At 37.0% G+C, this 21,092-nt stretch overlaps 2 protein-coding genes and 1 non-coding gene across 4 annotated transcripts in view; 2 read left to right on the forward strand and 1 right to left on the reverse strand.

Annotated features, from left to right (window-relative positions):
• The window catches only part of LOC109044016 (protein C-ets-1), a 247,304-nt gene extending 231,192 nt beyond the window's left edge, over positions 1 to 16,112 (reverse strand). The window contains exon 1 of one of the 2 annotated variants that reach the window (XM_019061474.2): positions 15,884 to 16,112. The gene's annotated coding sequence lies outside the window, so the exon portion shown is untranslated. Of the gene's footprint in view, positions 1 to 12,912; positions 13,348 to 15,883 lie in introns of those variants that run through there. The other variant, XM_019061482.2, reaches the window with a different exon arrangement.
• TRNAS-AGA (transfer RNA serine (anticodon AGA)) lies at positions 11,542 to 11,623 on the forward strand. Its single transcript has one exon. It is a non-coding gene; the product is annotated as a tRNA-Ser (tRNA).
• Positions 16,113 to 16,375: 263 nt separating the features above from the next.
• ATPsynCF6 (ATP synthase, coupling factor 6) lies at positions 16,376 to 20,449 on the forward strand. Its single transcript, XM_019061510.2, has 4 exons — positions 16,376 to 16,464; positions 18,014 to 18,169; positions 19,280 to 19,407; positions 20,214 to 20,449. The coding sequence occupies exons 2-4, from the start codon at positions 18,015 to 18,017 to the stop codon at positions 20,231 to 20,233; spliced, it is 303 nt and encodes a 100-aa protein (XP_018917055.2). The 5' UTR covers positions 16,376 to 16,464; position 18,014; the 3' UTR covers positions 20,234 to 20,449.
• The last annotated feature ends 643 nt before the right edge of the window (positions 20,450 to 21,092 follow it).

Here is a 21,092-nt window from a genome sequence, read left to right on the forward strand (position 1 = left end):
TACATTTACCACTCACTGGGAAAAAAACACATTGGATCTAGAGTCCAGACTCTTAAAAATATCGACAAGAAAAAATACTTTTGATTTAATCAGATTTAAGCTTAAATCAAGAACCAAGCCTCTTAATTTGAGCGGATTTCCTTTTGATTTAAGCTTAAATCTGATTGAATCGGAGTATTTTTTTTTGTCAATGTTTTCAAGAGTCTGGACTCTAGATCCAATGTGTTTTTTTTTCCAGTGCTGACCAATGAGGCTAACAACGAAGCGCAGTCTCCAGTGCGAAAGCAAGCCGTGTAAAACGATACAAAACGAATACGATTTTGCAGTAAAAAAGGACAATCAGACGGATGTCTGATAGGGCAATATAAATTCTAGCGGCGTCCTAGCAGATTCCGTCGTTCGACACCTGCGCCACTGATTTCTAGTCGTCACTCACTTCGACAAATTTACATAAAGCCGTTTCCACACGTCGCGAACAGAAGCTGAAAATACGGCCATCATTGATCCAAAATTGTAACTAGGACCAGTGAGTGAGGGCTTAAAAAAGATATAGATGGTTTTGCATTTTTCACTGTACCATTCGCAACTTGAAAGTGAGGTTTCAAGTCCGCTTTTTCTCGTCTTGGTTTAGAATGCAATATGCACTGCACTGATATCCATAGTTTCAAATGCACTAAATTTTAGTGTTATGGACCTTTCCAAATAACCAGTTAATATTCATGAAAAACAAGCGACGAGCTTAATGTCCACCATCTTTTTCGTGGAAATGTTTTTTTCAAAAAAATAGCACTCTGTAAATTGGAAATAAATTAATATTTTATAATAGAATATCTTCTATTGTGATTCATTTTGGTAACATTTTTTAGCTGTACATTTGTTAACTTTATTTCATACTTAACTTCGAAAAAATTAAACGAGGCTTATTTCTTTAAAATTTCTATGAATCCTCATCATCTGATGGGAAAAAATTTAAAATTTCTAAAAAAAAAAAAAAAAAAAAAAAAAAAAAAAGGATGTTGTGCGCTCCATGAGAAATATTATATAATTAAATGAAAAAATAGAAGAATAGAAGGGGGTGGAAATATTGAGACGAAATTTTTCCTTTCTCACAAGCTCATACGTCTTCTCTGTACGAGCACACCGAATTATAATAAGGAACAAAAAGAAGATTGAATAAAATAAAATATTACTATTGACACATTACGCATTACTTTTTTTAAAGAAGCAGAATTTAAAAAAATTACACTGAAATTGACATTGCTTAAAGATTCTGACGTAAATTTTTCTGTACACTGAAAAAATGGTAGGATTTCGATCAGCCATCACGAATTACGTCGTGAGCTAACTTATTGGTACTGTACACCAAACTTAATGTAGTTGTGTTCTAACTAATGTGTGCTGATGCTGATCTACTAAGTTCGTAATACAACTCCGATAAGTTTGCTGTACAGTACCAGTATGTCTGTGAGCAACACCAGTTTGGGTTAGCTGAATCGAAATTATCCAATCCACTCTTCTCAGCATGCAGTCGGAATGCCATGACTGCAAGCTAAAATATAATAAATAATAATTATTAGTGGTGGGGATGATCTTCCAAAATGCTAATTTTTCTCGAGGTAGGCTATCTATATTTTATCCTCAGGTGAAGAAATCCTCATACTTATAGATACTGTCTTGACAACTAAATTTATCTTAAAATTCGTAAAATCCAAGAGTGATAAAAAAAAGGAGCTATTTAAAATATACAAGCTGACGACGAAAATAAAGAAGGTAAAAATATGGGACAACAGAGGTTGGCCCTAAATCTGAGGGGTTTGGAAAAGCTTCGACGCGAGATGCAGAACAACTCAAAACACGAGAGAAAAAGGAGGAAAATGAGAGATGGGCCCGTCTGCAAGTTATGAAAACTGCCGTGCTAAGGAAGAACGCCATAAGAACCTTCAGGCGTTGCCAAATTTTCTTCGATGAAACATGAATTCCCTGGTAAACTTACGCATATTTTTCCTCCAATTTTTCAGAGAATTTTATTAGTATTTGGATCTAAAGTTCCTGAAAATTCCAAGGAAAAATATTCCTAACCTCCCTCAATAACGGACATTTTATCGAAAGAAATCTGGCAACTCTCGAATGCTCATACGGCGTTCTTGCTTACCACGGCAGAAAAGGTGCGCGGACAGGGTTGTGTGAGTCCCGGGGCTGACTTAAAATTCTGGAGCGCCAGCGCATCACGGTTGAAATGCGATAACCCGGGACGCGCCGGTCAAAAAACGACAGATCGGATGATATAAAGACTGGGGCGTCGGGGGACCCCGGCCCGGGGCCCGGGGGTAACGTGGTAGCAGAAACGGAGAAGTGTGACGAGAATGATACATCTCCGATCCGTCCCCCGGCCCCCCTCCGTGCCCCCCGGCGTATCTGGGCCCTATCGCCATGCACTGGCACTAAACGCCCAGTGACGGATCGTGCATATCAATGAATTCGTCCGAGCTCAGGTGAGCGGGAAAAGAACCATGATGCCCCTCTCGACTACCTGCTTGGAGGTGGATCTTCAGAACTTTCGAGAATGATTCGATAGTCCATTGATATAATTTCTGAATTTTAAGATATTTTTTCGAAAATCCCCGGATATTACATTAGGCTGTGGTACGTCACGCCAAGTACTAGTATGCAAGATTTAGTCGATATAATCCTGGAATTAACTCCAAAATTATGTCCCAAGACAGGGTGTCTAGTTTTTTTTTTTCATTTTGGGAAATCCTGATTTTTGACTGCTAAATCCTGATTTCATAATTTTTCCAAATCCTGATTTCTGGCGGAGAAACATTACAATTTCTGCATAAGCGTATGCGGAAGCATAAATTCGATCGGACGGCCGACTTTCCTCAAATCCTGATTTTACGACTGATTTTTCCTCAAATCCTGATGGAATCGGGATTAAATCCTGATTGACCTCAAACCCTGATAGAATCGGGAAAGTCCTCATACTTGACACCTTGCAAGAGAAAATCTTACACCGAAAGACTAACCTAGATATGATCTTTCTCAGGATCATTACGCTCTTTCCGATCCCAGGTTTTTAGAACATCAACATCCGAAAATCCACGTCATCGGAAAATTTCGATCGATTCAATTTCTCTGTGAGAACCTATAAGCTGAAATAGCTAATCTTAAAGAGGAACAAAAAAGGGGAATTGAAGTCCTCCTGTCAGACTGATTACTAATCAAAAAGGAGGTTAGTCTAGTCCGGCGCGCAGGGCTTGTCTCCGTTTAAGTTTCGACGTTGAAGTTTCGAAAAGTACGGGGAAATCTATCTTCAAAACGGCATCTCCAACTTCCTTGCAATGCAACGCAAACATCACTCAGGTACGGAGAAATTTTTCACACTATTTGGCGCTGAGGGCATCATCTCAAATGATCCTGCGCCGACAGCGTAAAATAAATTGCACGGTCCAGACAGGTTCCCGCGAGGTTCTGGGAAGGAGGGGGGAGGGGAGACGGGTTGGTATAAACCGCAAACAAAACAGACTGAAAACCAGATCAGTAAAAATCTTGAAAATCGATGCGAATTCTGGAGCCCGACCGATCGATCGATTCTGACAGGATGCGGGGGAGCAAAAATCATTATTCGACGCTTCACTGGAAAAAAAAACACATTGGATCTAGAGTTCAGACTCTTAAAAACATCAACGATGAAAAATACTCTTGATTCAATCAGATTTAAGCTTAAATCAAGAACCAAGCCTCTTAATTTGAGCGGATTTCCTTTGGATTTGAGCTTAAATCTGATTGAATCAAGAGTCCTTTTTCTTGTCAATGTTTTTCAAGAGTCTGGATTCTAGATCAAATGTGTGTTTTTTTTTTTTTTTTTTTTTTTTTTTTTCCCAGTGTTTTATATTGCGCATGAAGTCACGATCGAACGAGAGCGAGAGCCCTGATATTTTCAAGCCGAGCCAATGAAATGCTGCGAGAAAATGAAACTGTCTGATTGTTGCGTTAGGAAAAGAATCATTTTAACAAAATAGTCTAAATTAAAACAAAATTCCCTTTGATTTAAAGACATTTTGGGGGGATTTCTTTAAGGGAAATTTGTTATTCAAGAAAATTTAATTTTTTTTTCATGAGAAAATAATTTTTCTTTTCTAAAAGGAGAAAGTCAATAAAATAAAAATAAAAAAAAAATCTCAGGAAAAATATGCTTTGAATAAAAAAAATTCTTTATTTCAAAAAATTTTCTTTAGATTGGAGAATTTTGTTTTCATTTTAAAAAAAATGTCCTTAATCTCTTCTTTTTCAGAGTGAACGTAACAAGAAACCGTTATTTGAGGGTGGAATCTTTTTGAACAGCAGAAAATAACAAGAACAGTCGAAACATCCATGATGATGATGCGAATAATGTAAGTCGAAATTCACTCTGATGAAAAGAGGATACATCGATGCATTCTTCTCAGTGCAGAAGTGCCCAAATATTAAAGAGCTGGACTACCTGTCTGTGGTGTTCCTTGTTTGCTTTTTCAACCACTAAAAACGGACACCCGAGAGCAAACACAACATATTTGCGCAAGTTTATAAAATTGTAATTCGTTCCAGCTCAAAATCCTCCAATCTCACGAAGTGTACAGAACACACCTGGAGGATACCTGATAAAAGAACACTTGGCTCACAATGGTCGCAAGTATCATAAAAATCCAGCTTCGAATTTTGTGTGTCGCCTGTAATTCGTTCCGTCACAAAAGGGGGAGGGACACACATCACACACCCACAACATATAAGACACAAAACTATTGTATTAAAGCCATGAAAAGCCATTTTTTTTTTTTTTTTTTTTTTTTTTTTTTTTTTTTTTTTTTTTTTTTTTTTTTTTTCCAAGATGGCTGAATGCCGATAGCAAGTGTTTTGTTACTCTCCTGACAACTTTATTTGAACAATTAACTGAGTCAATTTCTTGTGTTTTTACTTTTTTCATATAAAAGTGCTACGTTTTTTGCTTGTTCTAAGTGATCGTTTTTGGCATTTTATCGGCAGCTGACTGTGAATTTTTTGTCCCTAAGTGTTATCGGCAACCTAACCTCAAAATGTTGTCCTAAAACTTCCTCGCTCTACACTGTGTTGCCGATCAACTATCAAAAATTTGACCTTGAAATCAGCTGATAGAACTAACAAGAGGCAAAATGGTCCGGTCTCGTGTGACCAGCATCCTAGCGGCGACCGGAGCGCCACATCCACCAGCGCAATCCACCGAGAATCAGTACGCTCTGAGATCCACAAACAGCAACCAACTCTCCCGTTTGAGCTCGCCACCGTCAATGCAATTGTCTCAACCGAACCCAAACAAGACTCCAAAAATCAGCTCTAGGACAAAGATAACAGTCAAGGCAATGCGGCAGTCTCCTGTCGGCTCAAATAGTCGCTCATCAATAAATAAGGCCGAGATCCAACCACACATCTCTACTATGATGCCAAACCATGCAGAGAAAATTTCCACCACAAAATCAACGAAAACAGCAAAACCTAAGAAGAAAAATGCCTCTCCCACTGACACCCGGGCAAACGCTGACTCTCCAAATTATGCTACGACAGGCGTTCAGACGGATCCGGAACTGGATCTACAATGCCAGCGCGACTCCTTGATTGAAAACAATTGTACCCTTAGAAATAATAATAATTGCATTACAAAAATAAACAAAAAATTAGGTAATGAAATAAAGGTATTAAATGAGAAAGTTGATGAATTGAAAAAAGATATTCTGAATAAGGAAGTATTGAACCAAAAACTTGAAGAGGAAATCAGAGAGTTAAATACTAGAATCAAAAAACTAATTACAAAAAATGCAATCTTAGCTGATAGCCTCACAAATGGTAACTTTAGTCCTAACAATGTATCCACCATAAATTGTTTTGAACTATCCACCCAGTCTGGAGTTACACTTCCTCGCTATGACGGAGAAAATATAGTTTTAAAAGATGATCTTAATCCCAATTTTAGTTCTAATAGCTGCCAAAAGTCGAAGAAAAAAGTCTTGATTCTTTCTGACTCACACGGTAGAAATTTAGCTCAAATGCTAAAAAATAGACTAGGAAGTAATCAACACTTTGAAACTCATTCAATTTTTAAACCAAATGCCCTTTTCAAAAATGTCATTGAAGACATTGGAAATTTAACCAAGGGCTTCACGAAGAATGATTTTGTATTTGTAATCGCTGGTTCTAATGACTTATTTTACCATTATGAAAGCCCTAAATATGACTTGTTTACTGAATTGTGTAAAGCAGCACGCCTCACTTCCCATACAAATCTTGTAATTCCTAAACTATTTCATAGGTTCGATGTTCCCAATTATGTAGCAATTACTTTTAAAAGATTTTACGACCAGCTCATATTAAGAGCAACAAAAATGTATAATCATGTGTCAGAAATTGACTTTGACTATCTTAGTCGCAGCCATTTTACTTTCCGAGGACTTCACTTGAATACCAGGGGTAAGCAAGAAATTGTTAAACTAATCCATGACAGGGTACTAGAAACTTTGGTCACAAAATCTTTAAACTAGAGCTTAATGACGAAACTACACAAATGGATGTAGCTGATTCAAATAAGAGCTTGAATTACACAAAAACAGAGGGCGCTCACCTTAAACTGTACTATCAAAATACCCAATATATTTCAAATAAAATCGATCTATTAAATGACTTCCTACAAGAGATTAACCCTGACATCCTATGTCTTGTTGAGCATGGACTAAAGTCACATGAAATAGCGCAATTAAAAATTAGTGATAACTATAGAATTGTATCTAATTATTGCAGAACTAAACACAAAAGTGGAGGTGCATTAATTCTTGCTAAAGAAGAACTAAGAATTGAAATAGAAAGTAAATGGTCGGCCAAATGTACAAACGAAATGGACATAGAAATTACATCTTGCATTGTGAAGGGTCTCAAATTTAAATTGTGCATAATTGTAATATATAGGTCCCCAAATGGAAACTTAACAGTATTTTTCGAAAAGTTAACTGAATTGCTAACCCTTGTAGATCCAAATGTTAAAACAATAGTAGTAGGAGATTTCAACATTGACTTACTCGTTGATGATCATAATTCGAAATCATTAATAAATACAATGATAGAAAATAACTTACGACAGCAAGTTTTCATACCCACAAGAGTAACTGAATCAACGAGCACTCTGATTGACAACCTATTCACTAATTTACAGAGGAAAGATTTTAAAATTGAAGTAGTGGACAGCGCATTATCTGACCATTATGGAATTGAACTCAATGTGTTAAAAGATTTAGGATGCAGAAAAAAAGAAAATAGAGGATATTTTGTGAGAAAATATAATGAGAACATACACATGTTCAGAGCAAATATAATAGATCTAAGTAAAAGCAGAACAAATGAAGATATTAATTCATTTATTCAAAGAATTTCTTATCAACACAATCTGTATTTTCCCTCCAAATTCAAGAAAGCGCCAACAACATTAAATAATTTAATCAAACCAAATATTAGAGCCAATCACTATAGAATTGTTAAAGAAATTACGGAAGAAATGAAAAATTTAAGGAAAATCACAAAAAACGTTCAAAATTTCCAAAATGAAAAATATGCTGAGCTCAAAAACAAACTCAAAGAACAGAAGCGTGCCTACAAGTTAATGATATTAAACGAGAAATCAAATAAGGTAACAAACATACTAAAAAATTCTACAAATATTTCTAAAACTACCTGGAACATTGTAAATTCTAATAAATCCTCAAAATACAAAGCATGCACGATTGAGGAACTATATTACAAGGGAAAAGTTGTAATTGGTATAGAGGAAATCACAGAAGTACTAAATGATCACTTTGTTGCTATTCTAAATAGGAACTCCAACATTAAAATTGACTTTAATAACTTTGACTATTTAAAATCGCATGACAATGTACTTTATATCAATCCAATCACAGTGGAAGAAGTAGAAAAGTCAATCGACAAGCTAAAAAATAAAAAATCTGAAAGCCATGAAGGTATTAGCAACTATTTTCTAAAACTAATAAAGTACGAAATAAGCCCACTCTTAACCAAGTACATTAACCACTCAATCATAGAATGCGAATTCCCAGATTGCCTGAAAGAAATCAAAGTAATACCTCTGTGGAAAGACAGTGATCCCACCAACCCAGGAAACTACAGACCATTATCAATTGTATCGCCAATCTCAAAAATTTATGAGATGTCCGTAGTACAGCAAATTAATAAATTCCTTAAAATAAATAATTTACTCTGTGATAATCAGTATGGATTCAGGGAGAAACTAAGTACTGAAGCGGCCATACTTAGATGCTATGAAGCAATCATCAGCACAAAGAAAAAAAACCCTGTTGTTGTAATCGCTATAGACATAAGTAAAGCATTTGATTCGGTAAATCATGATATCCTAATGTTCAAACTAAAAAAGATGGGATTTGGAAAAGAAGCTCTTAAATGGATAAAAAGCTTTATGTCACAAAGAAAACAATATGTCCATATGAGGAAAAGCAATAAGAAATATAACTCAATAAGTAGAATGATCTATGGAGGCATCGCGCAAGGATCAATGATAGGGCCACTACTATTTATTCTGTTCATTAATGATTTAGCTATATTTTTAAAAGTAAAAGTTAAATCTCTCTTAAAATCATTTTTTGACCTTCTATTGTTCGCTGATGACATCCTCATAATTCTAAGCAATATCATACTGGAAAATCTGGAAATTGATACATTTACTGTCATGAGTTATTTTAGCCAATGGTGTAAGATCAACCTTTTTAATGTAAACACGAGTAAATCGAAATTTTTGCTCTTTAATGTAAATAATGAACTGATCAAGGACTTCCAAGTGCTACTAGATGATGAGCAAATGGAAAGAGTAGCCGCTGCAAAATATTTAGGTATTTTGTTAGATGATACTCTTAAATTCAATGACCATGTTGACATCATGTGTAAAAAGCTGCATGGCGCTATTTTTGTGTTGAGAGTCCTATCAAGATTTTGCGACATGAATCTGTTAATGGTAGTGTATCATTCTCTTTTCCTATCTCACATACTATATTGTATCAATGCCTGGTCAACTTGCAATAATAAAAAGATCGAGAAATTATTCATAACTCAAAAAAAAGCTATTAGAACTATGCTTAAATTAAAACCTACAGAATCTTGCAAGGAACATTTTAAAAAATTACAAATCTTAACTGTTCCAGCATTGATCATATACTCATCTTTGAAATTATACAACAACAAGAAACTACAGGAATCGAGAGTGGTGCACAACCACAACACCAGAAACAGAACAGAAAGTCTAATCATAAAAATTAATAAAACAGCGGCTCGAGGCCATAACTTTTTCTCTAAACTACCATCAAACATAAGGAAAAAAATTAAAGATGAGCCCCGAAGCCACAATGCCCTGGTCAGACATTATCTAATTGAGGAATGTCCATATTCAATCAACGATTTTTTAAAGGGGACAGGTTGATATCATTGTCTTTTTTTCTTTTTTTTTATATATACATATATTTATTCTTGTTTCTTGTTTAGAAAAATTCGACGCATTTGTAGAAGCCATGTGCAAGCCAAAAAACAAATAAAGATATATTATTATTATTATGAAATTCGGAGAGACGTTTGCGGTTGGAACACCTCCGTGTGAGGGAGTAATAAAATCCGCGGTTTGATGGGTTTGTTGACGTTAAGCACGGATTCTGGTCAAACAAGTGTTCGGAAATTATGGTCATTTACAAGATGAACATGTACCTCAGGTTTCACAGCAAATCTGCTCTGTTCGCAAAGCTGCTTTAAAAAAAGTTGCCAAAATCTGGGAGGAAAGTCATAAAACAATTTTGTTGTTAATAAGTGTTTCATATTTAAATATTAGCGTAGAAATTTTACATCTGCCCAACTGTCCCTGTTAAGGAGCACAAACTTCACCTCAAAAAGCTAAATTGGACGTACTCAGGGCCGGATTAAAGGGATGGCCACATGGGCCGCGGCCCATGGCGGCAAAATGTAGGGGGCGGCAAATTTTGCAATTGTTTTGAATGTAGGTATCAAAAAGAGAGAGAAAAAAATCTGGTCCAGATAATAAATTACAAACGAGAAAAGGCGACAAAATCTCTCATTTCCTCACGGTAAAAGTACAGTAATTTCTAATTTTACCGTCTTTCGGTGATACAAGAGATAACACCTTTAATTGGTCGAGTTAAAATAGAAACCAAACACGCAATTTGACCTTTGAACGGAGCGGCGCGGCGGTCGGCATAAAACGCATAGCGCCTACAAGACTGCATGAATACTTCACGCATTGCGTCAAACACACTGCGGTCAGCGGTAGTCGGCTTGAAACGCATAGCGCCTACAAGACTACATGAATACTTCACGCATTGCGCCTAACAGTGTGGTCAGCAGCGGTCGGCGTGAAACGCATAGCGCCTACAAGACTGCATGAATACTTCACGCATTGCGCCAATACAGTGCGGTCGGCGCGGCGCGGCGGTGGAAGTTAAAATTTTCAACCACATTCAGGTTTGTTCTTTCATAAATTTTTCGTTCGTTTTTTATAAGTGAAAGGCCTTGTCCAAACAGGGATAGGTTTACGGAACTGAACTCTTGTTAGTGTTGACAGGGCTTTCACAAAAATTGTGCCCAACATGAGTAAACGCATCACATACACCCTTCCCCCACCGGCACGTTCACTTGATGGTTTTTTTAGATCGTATTTGACAGATCACTCAGGTGAGATTATAGTGATATCGATTGGTTCAATATGTAACCACAGCCTTAAAAGTCAATTTAGAAATCTGAGGTAACCGGGTCTTATGTGATCGAATTTTTATTCTCTCGAGTACCAAATGACAATGAAAAGTGAAATTGTCTTTTCCATAGAGCTCTTATTGCGATGCTGAGGCACTTCTGGCCGTCCAAGCCGTATCAGCTGTGAGCTTTTTTGGGTACCTTTCCTCGCTAAGTCGCAAAGATGCGGGGAAAAGACATAAAATTGAAGTTAGGTTTCGCCCCAAGTGCACTAGAGGTTGTTGTGAAAGTGTAGTTAAAAAAAAAGTTGTTAAAAAATTGAGTTCACTATGCATAAGTTACTGTGCTAGTTTTTTCTTGATATTCATCCCCTCGAAAAATTTTAGTCATAGTTTAACGTAAAAAAAAAAAAAAAAAAAAAAAAAAAAAAAAAAAAAAAACCTTTCTTCTCTCTATTTCTTCCTTTTTGATGTAAGTAAGTTTCTTGATACGAAAGATGAAGAACTGATGAATAAAATAAAAAGGAAAAACCAACATTTCGGGATTGCCGAGAGCAAATGCGCCGTAAGAAAGCATTTCACCTGTTCTTGGGCGTGCATATGCGCGAGCAGCTAGATGACGTCACCCGATGTTTCGAAATGGTGCAACAGGCGGCTACGTCACACAGGGGAATCCAGTACGCGTGGGCCGCTGACGCAAGCCCAGTTTCGGAGCTTGGATCGAGGGGTTCATCTCAACAGCCGCGAAAGTGGCCTCCGCCGCCACGGAGCAGTCGTGGCCGAGTGGTTAAGGCGTCTGACTAGAAATCAGATTCCCTCTGGGAGCGTAGGTTCGAATCCTACCGACTGCGCGATAATTTTACATAGGGGTGGCTTTGACAGGATAATGCGACATTTCCCTTTGAATGGGTGAAAATCCAAATGAGACGCTTAGACTCGATAAACGGAGACAACTAACGTTACTTAAACGATTTCCATTTACCTACTGGTAAAAATGTCACACTAACATTAGATTAATCTACTTCTCTGAATATAATTTTCATTTTTGGAAGTAAGCGCAAAAATAAGTAATTGCTTCCACTACGATGTTTCAAAATCACCGATAATGTTGTTTATGAGGCCTTATCTGTAACAATGGCGGATGTGAAAAATTACCTTTTCGAAACGCGCTTAAAAAACTGTTTTGTTCACACAAAAATGTAATATGTTTGGCTCTGGCATAATGTACAGATCTCGAGGATCACATCTCAAGTATTTTCTCAAAATTTTCTCGATGCCAAAACAGTATTTTGAATGTGTTTCGAAAAGGTAATTTTTCACATCCGCTATTGTTACATATAAGTCCTCATATCCTCATAAGAAAACTAATCGAAAACTTTTCTTAAAATTTTCAGAAAATTATTTGGAATTAGTGGGGAAAATTACAGAAAATTCAAAGGAAAAACTGTTGGTTTTTCTTCTTCTTTTTTTCCAATTATTTCGATTTATCGATGGCCAAGGGGCGAAACCACGTATATCCGTTTGTGACATTGCAAACTTCCTGTCTTACTTTAATTTTTCTTTACGAAACTAGCCAATACAATTTCTTAAAAATTTCCTTGATTTTTCTTCTCTGTTTCAGCATATTCGGCGTAATTGTTTGGGTATAAAGTTGGTTTGTTTCTATTCGAAAAAAGAAAATAGGAGCGAAAATATTGAGACGTCGCAATGGAGATACGTGGTTTCGTACTTCGGTCATCGAGAAAAATGATGAGCGGGCGGAGATTTGCAACTTCAGTATAGAAGATGGGCATGGCCATACTGTCGTGCTAATAAGAAAAAACGCCGGAAGAATATTCGAGAGTTACCAAATATCTTCCAATTAAATGTTTATTTTGGAGGAAAGTTATGCATATTTTTCCTGGTAAATTTTAGACACCTTAGATCAAACTGCAAACAATATTATCCGAAAAATTGGAAGAAAAATATTCTCAACTTCCACAGTGACTTTGTACTTTATCGAAGGAAATTTGGCAACGCCTGAAGGTTCATACATCGTTTTTCCTGAGCACGGCAGCAGTGACATGCCAAAAAGGGAAATTTACGATTATCTTCCTCCCCCGCTCCGCATCGAAAAAAGAAAACGAATACAGAAGATTACCTTGAAATATTCAACCGCAAATAACGCTGATAGGTAACACTGTGCTCAGTGAGTAACACTTGCGTTGTGCGACGAGGGCGGGTAAGAATATCCACTTGACGTAAAATATCCACGAATAAAGCTTTAGATTAGTAAGCACGCAGTCAAAGTAACGAAATGTACGAAAATTTCCCCGAAAGGAACAGGAAGAACGAAGTTGGCAAAAGTCTAAACCACAACTCAATTCACTATCGAAAGGAGCTTCTTTCTACGTGAGAACGTCAACCGAACGAACGGGAACGTAGCGACTGGCTCCTGAGTAGGTAAGTAGATGAAATCCTGGGTAGATAAAAAAGTTGAGGAATGCGATTACGGTTTTGCTTTATCACCGAACCACTTATGACATATGAGGGAGCCTTGGAGTGGAAATGCGAATAATGGCAATCATATATTCTAGCAGAAAGGCAATGATATTCAACATGGTGATTTTTGATGAGTTCGTGCCTACGTTTTGAATTATAGAGGGAGACAGAAAAAGAAAGCTTAAATGAAGGGGAAAAGAAGGAACCAAGCCAGGGGAGTTATGAAGTGCTTCAACAACATTGGCTTTACTCGAACATGTGAGACATAGTACTTGGTTTAGCCATTGAGTTTATGTGATGATAAATCGGAACGATTCTTTCTCAAAACAGGAAAAGCGTGGTAAAATATGTGTTAAAGATTAAGAGATACTCGATTGGTACCAAATACTCAAATACTTCGGTGAGAAAACCACAAAATACTTAAATCGGTTGGTAACATTGCAAACTTCCAGATAAGTTACGTCAATACAGAAAAACAAACCTTTCCAAATAAAAAAAAACTTTTCTCCAACTTTTCAAACAGTATTATGTTTTTTCAAGTAAAAAGCAAACCCTAAGAGATGGGGGGAGGGGGGGACAGAAGGGCACCTCATTAAGGGCATTTGAGGGGGACACAAAGAGGCACTCCATCAAGAGGGGTCCACAGGACTATCTCAGCTTCAAAGAGGCCATTAGGAAAATGAACAGAAAGCAGTGATGAAAGTATAATACTGTGATTGTAGGCGAAACCAGGAATTTTTTGAGGTGAGGGGGCAGAAGGGTTTTTCATTGGGGGGGGGGGAGGGTTGTCTAAGGGGGACACAGGGAGTCATCCCATCAAGAAGGATCTACAAGACTTTTTCAGCTTCAGAGGGTGTTAGAAAGGAGTCTCTGGGCTTCAAAAGAAGCGCCAAGTAGCCTTCCTGGGAAAATGTTAGAAAATTGAGCACTCTAGGAAGGAATTTGGAATTATCTTCAGAGAAAAAGTCATTGAAGCATAAAATTTCAGAGATGAAAGATACATTATGAGTTGAATATTTTTTCATTTAAATATTAAAGTTTGATAGGAAATTTGCGACCACAACTCAAGCATCTTTCTAGCTTCACCAAGAAGATACCAATGGGAAAAAGTTCACAAGTAATGTGTGCTTATTACTACACATCAGAGTTTAAAAATCTGATGAGACAGAAAAGAATTGGCTCCGCAGTTTAGAGTACACAAATTTCATTGGGGACCGTTCAATCGGTGCAGAGAAACAATATTCCACATATCAGCTGAATTAGCTGCATTTCTGCTGCTCCTTCACAAAGGATACGATTCATGGTTTTTTCATATATTTCGCCCTGGAAACCCTTAAAGCTTGAAAACAGGAGCTGTCACGCTGACTGTTTTCAATTTCTGAGTTGAAAGGCTAAATTGTTCGATTCTCAAAAAGATCGCCGACAACATGGTATCCTCCGTCACTTGACATTTGAAAATGAGCTTCAAGTGAGAAGATGAAAAAAGGTAACCTATTCTGAAAAGCCCTCTGCTAGGCTTGTTGTCAGTCTGTAAAATTTAATGGTCTTACAAAAATCTTCACCTCTTGTCACCTCTCCTCAGTAATCTTTTGGAGTTATTACCGATTCGACAATTTGTGGAAGAAAATAAGTCATGGAGTCCGCAGATAATATAAACAAAAAAGTCTTCCACCGCAGACAATTTGGATGAGAGGTAACAGCAACTTTCAGAACTGATGTACGCCTCATTATGTTATCTGCTGACACACACTTACTTTGGAGACGCTAACTTTACTTGGAATGTGAGACTGCATTCAGAGAATAAGACGCTGGTCTCACAATCAAACCGTTTGTCCATTCAGGAGGATATCATATATACGTACCATCACCTTCCTTGATAAACCCTGGACACTCCATTAATGTTTGGCAGCACGCTATACAATGATGAGAATTCAATCACTGATTGGCGCATCATATGCCCTTATGAGCATGCGTGCGAGCATATGATTCCCTTTACAGTGCCAGGCAGTCTGATAGCATGACCAGGGCTGAATCATTTGCGGACACCTTGCACTATAAAAATAAGCAATGTGGAGCTGTCTACTTAAAATAAACTTGAATCTCCATTCCTGATTAGATAGAACAAGGCGAAGCCATTCCAAATAAAATTATAGCCCTGACAGGAGAGTACCTAGTACATAGGTAAGGCTGAAATAAGACAGGGCTGTACATATACTTCATGAAATTTTCGCCTCCATTATAAAACTAACGCAGCTGGATGCAACCGTCTTGATCTGTTGCCGAGAGTAGCAATGGGTTAAAAATAGGGAAATTGATAGCTCTGATAATTTGTTCTGATAAGAATAAAACTTGGTAGACTGTTACAAAGTGAATAGAGAATTTTCATAGGTTAGGGCATCCTCTAGACAGATAGCTGATAAGCTTCAGTAATGATCGGAAAATGGGTAAGAGTTGCGAATTGAAAAATTCCGCAGTGAAGAGCGTATGTAAAATACAGTTGATGAATCATGAGCAAAAATAGTACTCTGGTACGGGAGTAAAGGTAAAGGTAGCACTGCATACCACCAAGGTGCCGCATTCCAAACAAAAACACAGAGAAATATTTGACATAATGAAACTGGGAAACGTACCTCTATATCAGAAATATCGAGATCCTACACTTCACTTTGACACTAACACTTTAGCACATGAAATTTTGAGTCTTGGATACCACAAATTACAGTAAAACAACTAAATTAAGACACCAACTTCGGCACTTGCTGGCTCAGTTCAGTTCAAAACACAGTAGCTCAGAGATCCTCCCACACTGGTATCAAGGCTTTCATGGCCGTCCACTCACACAGACGCAATTCCATTGTTAATTTTACTCTTCATGAATGAACTGGAATGAACACAATAAACAACGAAAAAGATGAATGAACCACCGAAACCATGATGAATAAAGAAATACTATAGCTAATCTGATTGGTGGATTTTCAAATTGAACAACTCCGATTGGTTAAAAAAGTACTCTCTGTAAAATTTAAAATTCTGTTGGCGGTTCTTATCGTTCCATTTTCAATGCATTCCTTGTTCCAAATTCAATCGGGACAAGGAATCGAAAACCGGAACATTCTGCTGCTGTTGTTGTTTTTAGTGTTTTTGTTATCAGCTGTGTGCTTTCGGAACACTCTTTTCTTTTTGGATTTGCGTGCATTTCCCAAATTTTCAGGTAATAAATTCATTAAAATTTAACATTATCGATATTCACGATGACATACTCCTCACCCAGTGCTTATCATCAACCGAATTTCTCATTTTTTATAGTTTCGTAGCTTCGAAGTTGATGAAGGTTGATAAGGTCACAAGTTCCTCATTTCTCCTTTATCTACAAATTTACACTTCAGATTCTAATTTAGTAGCGTGTTCCATCACTTCTTACTGTCAATATTAATTTACTGTATTAATGTATTAGTGCAACATCTTACTAATGACCATCGTAATCCGGCCGCCTCTTATTCTTTCACCATTTCTAACCTCAAAAATCCAAATGTCATGTACGGTAGAGCTCACAAACTGCATCCTTTTTTAGCACACCAATATCATTAAAGAAATTGTTTTGCATGCCTTTGGTGTCACCAGAACCTGAGAAGTGTTTGGATATTCTTCTGGCCTGAAAAGAATGAACTTTGCTCTTTATGCTTGCTGAATTGTCTTCGGACTGGTATCGCCAGACAGTAGCCTTTGAAAGGGGTCGTTCAAATTCACCGTTCTTATAACCACATGATCTGCTCTAAAACACATGATGTAGAAATTTTAGTTTTGGTCACTGCGATAAGTTCTTACCATAGTCTTGTGTCGCAAACGTTGTTTACTCACTCATGGACTCACTCCAAGGGGATAAATATTTTTGAGGATTAAAGTCTCGTCGTAAATCCTATCAGTAGAGTTGGCAGTTGTATGCATTAGACTGCATGTGCAGTTCATCGATTCATATATCTTTGCTTGGGAGTACTTATCATTGCCCTCAGTCAGTCAACAGACGCCATAGAATGGCGGCGTTCTACAGGCAGGAAGCAAAAACTGTTGACTTATCTCACGGAAGTATATACTGAAGCCTCCCAACGAAAGCAGCCACCTCTAATCATCTTTATAAAAGGAGAAGGGAATCAAAGCTAAGCAACTCCCTCCCCCCTCCCCTAAAAAAAAAAACTTCAGTTCAGCCAGCGTCTTATTCAGTGGCGTGGTGTGCTTTGCGAGATATCGTTTAATCTGCCATTTAAAATGATGGTAAAGGATCGATAAGCAAAGTCTTCTCAACGAACACTTTAATAATCGATTCTTTACCATAGATTCCAATGGGATAATATCGATAGTCGATTATCAAGACTCGCTACTGGTCTTATTGTTTTCACTTTTTTGTTTTTTAAATAAGTGTGTGTGAACATTTTTGAATGACCCCCTTCCCAAAACGTCCATGTAAGTGAATGAATCCATCAGTTACTCCTGACCCTAAAACAGAAAATAGAAATCAAATCGCTGTTCTGACAGTTTCCTTAGAAAAAATCGCAGTCTATTTTGAAAGGGAGCACTAATTACTTTAACCGATTCTATTACCTTCATTCTCCTTGGTTATCCTAATTGACAGAGAAAGCTAGTCGACTCTGTTGTACCAAAGGTCAGCGAAGAAGACAGTGTTTCTTTTCAATATCACCAGGAGTGTTTTTATTTATACCTTGAACTTAAGATTCTTGTAATATTAATAATATGTGCATTTTCAGGATGTTGGTGCAACCAATTTTGAAAACTGTCAGCAAAGAACTGTCCTCGGCTGGACGCAGAAACATTGGTATTTCTGCGGTTCTTTTACAGAAAGCATCCGACCCAATCCAGCAGTTGTTCTTGGACAAACTCAAAGAATACAAGTCTAAGAGCGGGTATGTATCATGAAATCTTCTTGCAGTGACTTAGTTGTGATAAGTGTTATTAAGTGCTAATTGGACGTATTTCTATCAAACGGAACTAAGCGCCAATTTGAGTTCCTTTTGAGGAATTTAGAATCCCGGATAGCGCGTTCTGTCAAACGGACCTAAGCGCCATGGAAAAGCATTGCGAGTATTGGACGGAATAAGCCGGATGCCCGATTCCGCCGCCAATCCAAGCCCCCCTCTACCTTCCTCACCCTATGGCGCTTAGGTCCGTTTGATAGAAATACGTCCAATTAAGTGTCTTGGTTACCTGTAGTCAGGAGTTTTAGCTTTCCTACGGCTATCTTTCTGAAGTATTTTCCATTATTCTTTCAAGGAAATGTAGTAGGCGTGAAGATTTTAAAACTGCGCCATTTATGTTCATTTATTCATAATCTCCTCATTGAAATCCCAGAATGATTTTTGGTCACTGATCTATTAAAAATGTAATCAAATAAACTGAAAAGTCCGAAGAAATACCAGAAAATTTTGGTCTTAAAAGATGATGCATGAATATTGAAACGCCTCCCAGTCTTCAAATGCTGTGGATTTCACAGTCGTGAAAAAGTATAAAGATAATATGAAGGCATGAAGCAGAAATAATGAAACTTAGTTCCTCTGTGCAACAAAACAGGTTGTTGTCATCAGACGTTTTGCTTTAAATTTGATGGATACTTCTTGATAAGTTCTGAGGAATTTAGTTAATGTAAGTGAAAAGTAACAAGTTTTCAAAGGATCCAGCGCATTAATATTTCAGAAATACCTAATTTTACTGTGTCATGTGTTCTATTCCAACATAATTTTTGACCTAGTTTGATTTTTCTCCCTGTGTTCTTCAGTAACCAGTATGATTAAAAGAAGGGAGTCAGGAGTCCTCCCTCTCCAAGAACGCTTGCGACTCCCAGGAAAGTTGTATCTGGTAGCTTTACTCCTATGAGGAGTAGATGGTCACTCAGCCTTCTCTAGAAAAAATCTGTAGCTTAGCCCATAATCGCCACAAATAAGTTAGAGGCCCTCCCTCAATGATTTAATGTTCAGTTTTATTGTCAACAATCAGAAATGTGAATTCTTATGTCTTAGTGGAAAGTTGTACGACCCATCTCCAGAAATTCAGAAGGAATACAAAGCTGAACTTGCCAGAATAGCTCAACAGTACGGTGGAGTTAAACCTGAGGAAATGACCAAGTTCCCTAAGTTCACCTTCCAAGGTAATGGTCTTTTTTTTCTAATTGTGTTTTAAGTTTTAAACCCCCCGAATCATACAGAGACAAAGATAAATGATAGAAGTAACAAAAGTGCACAGTTCGATACTTATGCCATCATAATAACAGAATGTAGCAGAGAGCATGGATTCAGCATGTCAATTCAACTATGAGGTTTACTTATCATGGCAGCATTTGATCAATAATAGTCGGGAAAATCGATCTCTGTTAACATATTTTTCCATTTTGTGTCTGGGATAAAACAAAAACTAATTCATCTGAAATTATGAAAGGCCTGAATAGCACATTTAACTAGGTTCTTGAGTCTTTTGAAAATTGGCATCACGATCTCCATGAGTCCAATATGAAGGACTGTTTTTATTCTATTTTATGAAAAGCCAAAACAATCAAATGAACAGTTTGTGTTAGTGCAGACCCTGTTTGGCAAGGAAAAAGGGTTTTATAGTAAGTGTTTATTTTTCCATCCTTGTATTTGTTATTAGGTCTCTTGAACTTGTTAATCGACCTTATCCACCAATACTTTACTACCTAGTTTTTAGGGGTGTGGTTAACTTGTACTAATGGCTGAAAAAGCTTTGTCTTAGAATCTCATGTCTTAATTCACTTCTTAGAGGAAGCAAGGAAGCATTGCTTTATTCTTAGTTTATTGTAGGTTTACAATTTTTAAGACTTCATTCATGTCAAAGGTCCTTCCTCGTTTTTCCTCCTCATTTTAGTGTTGGAAAGATTTCGTTCTGCTCATTTTCTGTTGAATCAGTAATTGTAAAGACTGTTTTTGTTTTTCATTTCAGATCCCGAAATCAAAACATAAACAAAGATTTGATTCTTTCATCTCATGGCTCACCAGAGTTCATCCGTTGATACTTAGCTGTAGGAAAGAGAGTAATAATATGCGAAAAACGTGCTTCTTCCCTCCCTCAAGACTGAGGATGTGTGGATCCCAGCCCTCTCTTTTTACCCTAATTTTCGTTAATTAATTGTTTAGTTTAAAATTACGATTAAGTAAATATAAATGGTTTTTTTTTTTTTTACTTAAGTTTGCTTTTTATTTTAAGTATCATCAAACTGTACTAAATGGTTTCTCTCTAAGTCGATGTGCCATTAGAAAGTCTAAACTGGAAGAAAGGCCTCCTCAAAATCTTACGAAAAAAAAAGGTTCACACAGCAAGTAATTCACAGATCAATCCTATGACGAGATATTGAGTATGAAGTATTTTCAAACAAGATCCAATGAAAGTTAGATGTTACAAATGACACTATTTGTGTTCTTACAACTACCAATGTTGATTGTAAATGCGTATGTCTTCTATGGGAGTTGATTTCTAGACTTCAGTGTGATTCGCTCTCTTCGTAAAATTTTGGAGAGAAAATACGATGCTTAGTGCTTTAATTCAAATTTCGCTGAGTGACCCATTAAAATGATTTACTCAGCTTTAATCTGCTGATCATATCCTCTCATAAAGATAGTATACCTACCTCAGTTTAGGAACTACCTACTAGGAAAATAGAGGTGTTCTCAATTCAGGTACCTACGAAAGAAATTGATGACAAAAGTAGGTACAAATATTTTTGTGAGTTTTTCATGAGAATATTTTTGTTGATGGGTAACAGTCATATTTCAAAAGGTTTAAAATTATACCTCATATTGAATAATGCCAATACAAAGGACT

Source organism: Bemisia tabaci, chromosome 6, assembly GCF_918797505.1.
Source record: "Bemisia tabaci chromosome 6, PGI_BMITA_v3".
NCBI lineage: Eukaryota > Metazoa > Arthropoda > Insecta > Hemiptera > Aleyrodidae > Bemisia > Bemisia tabaci.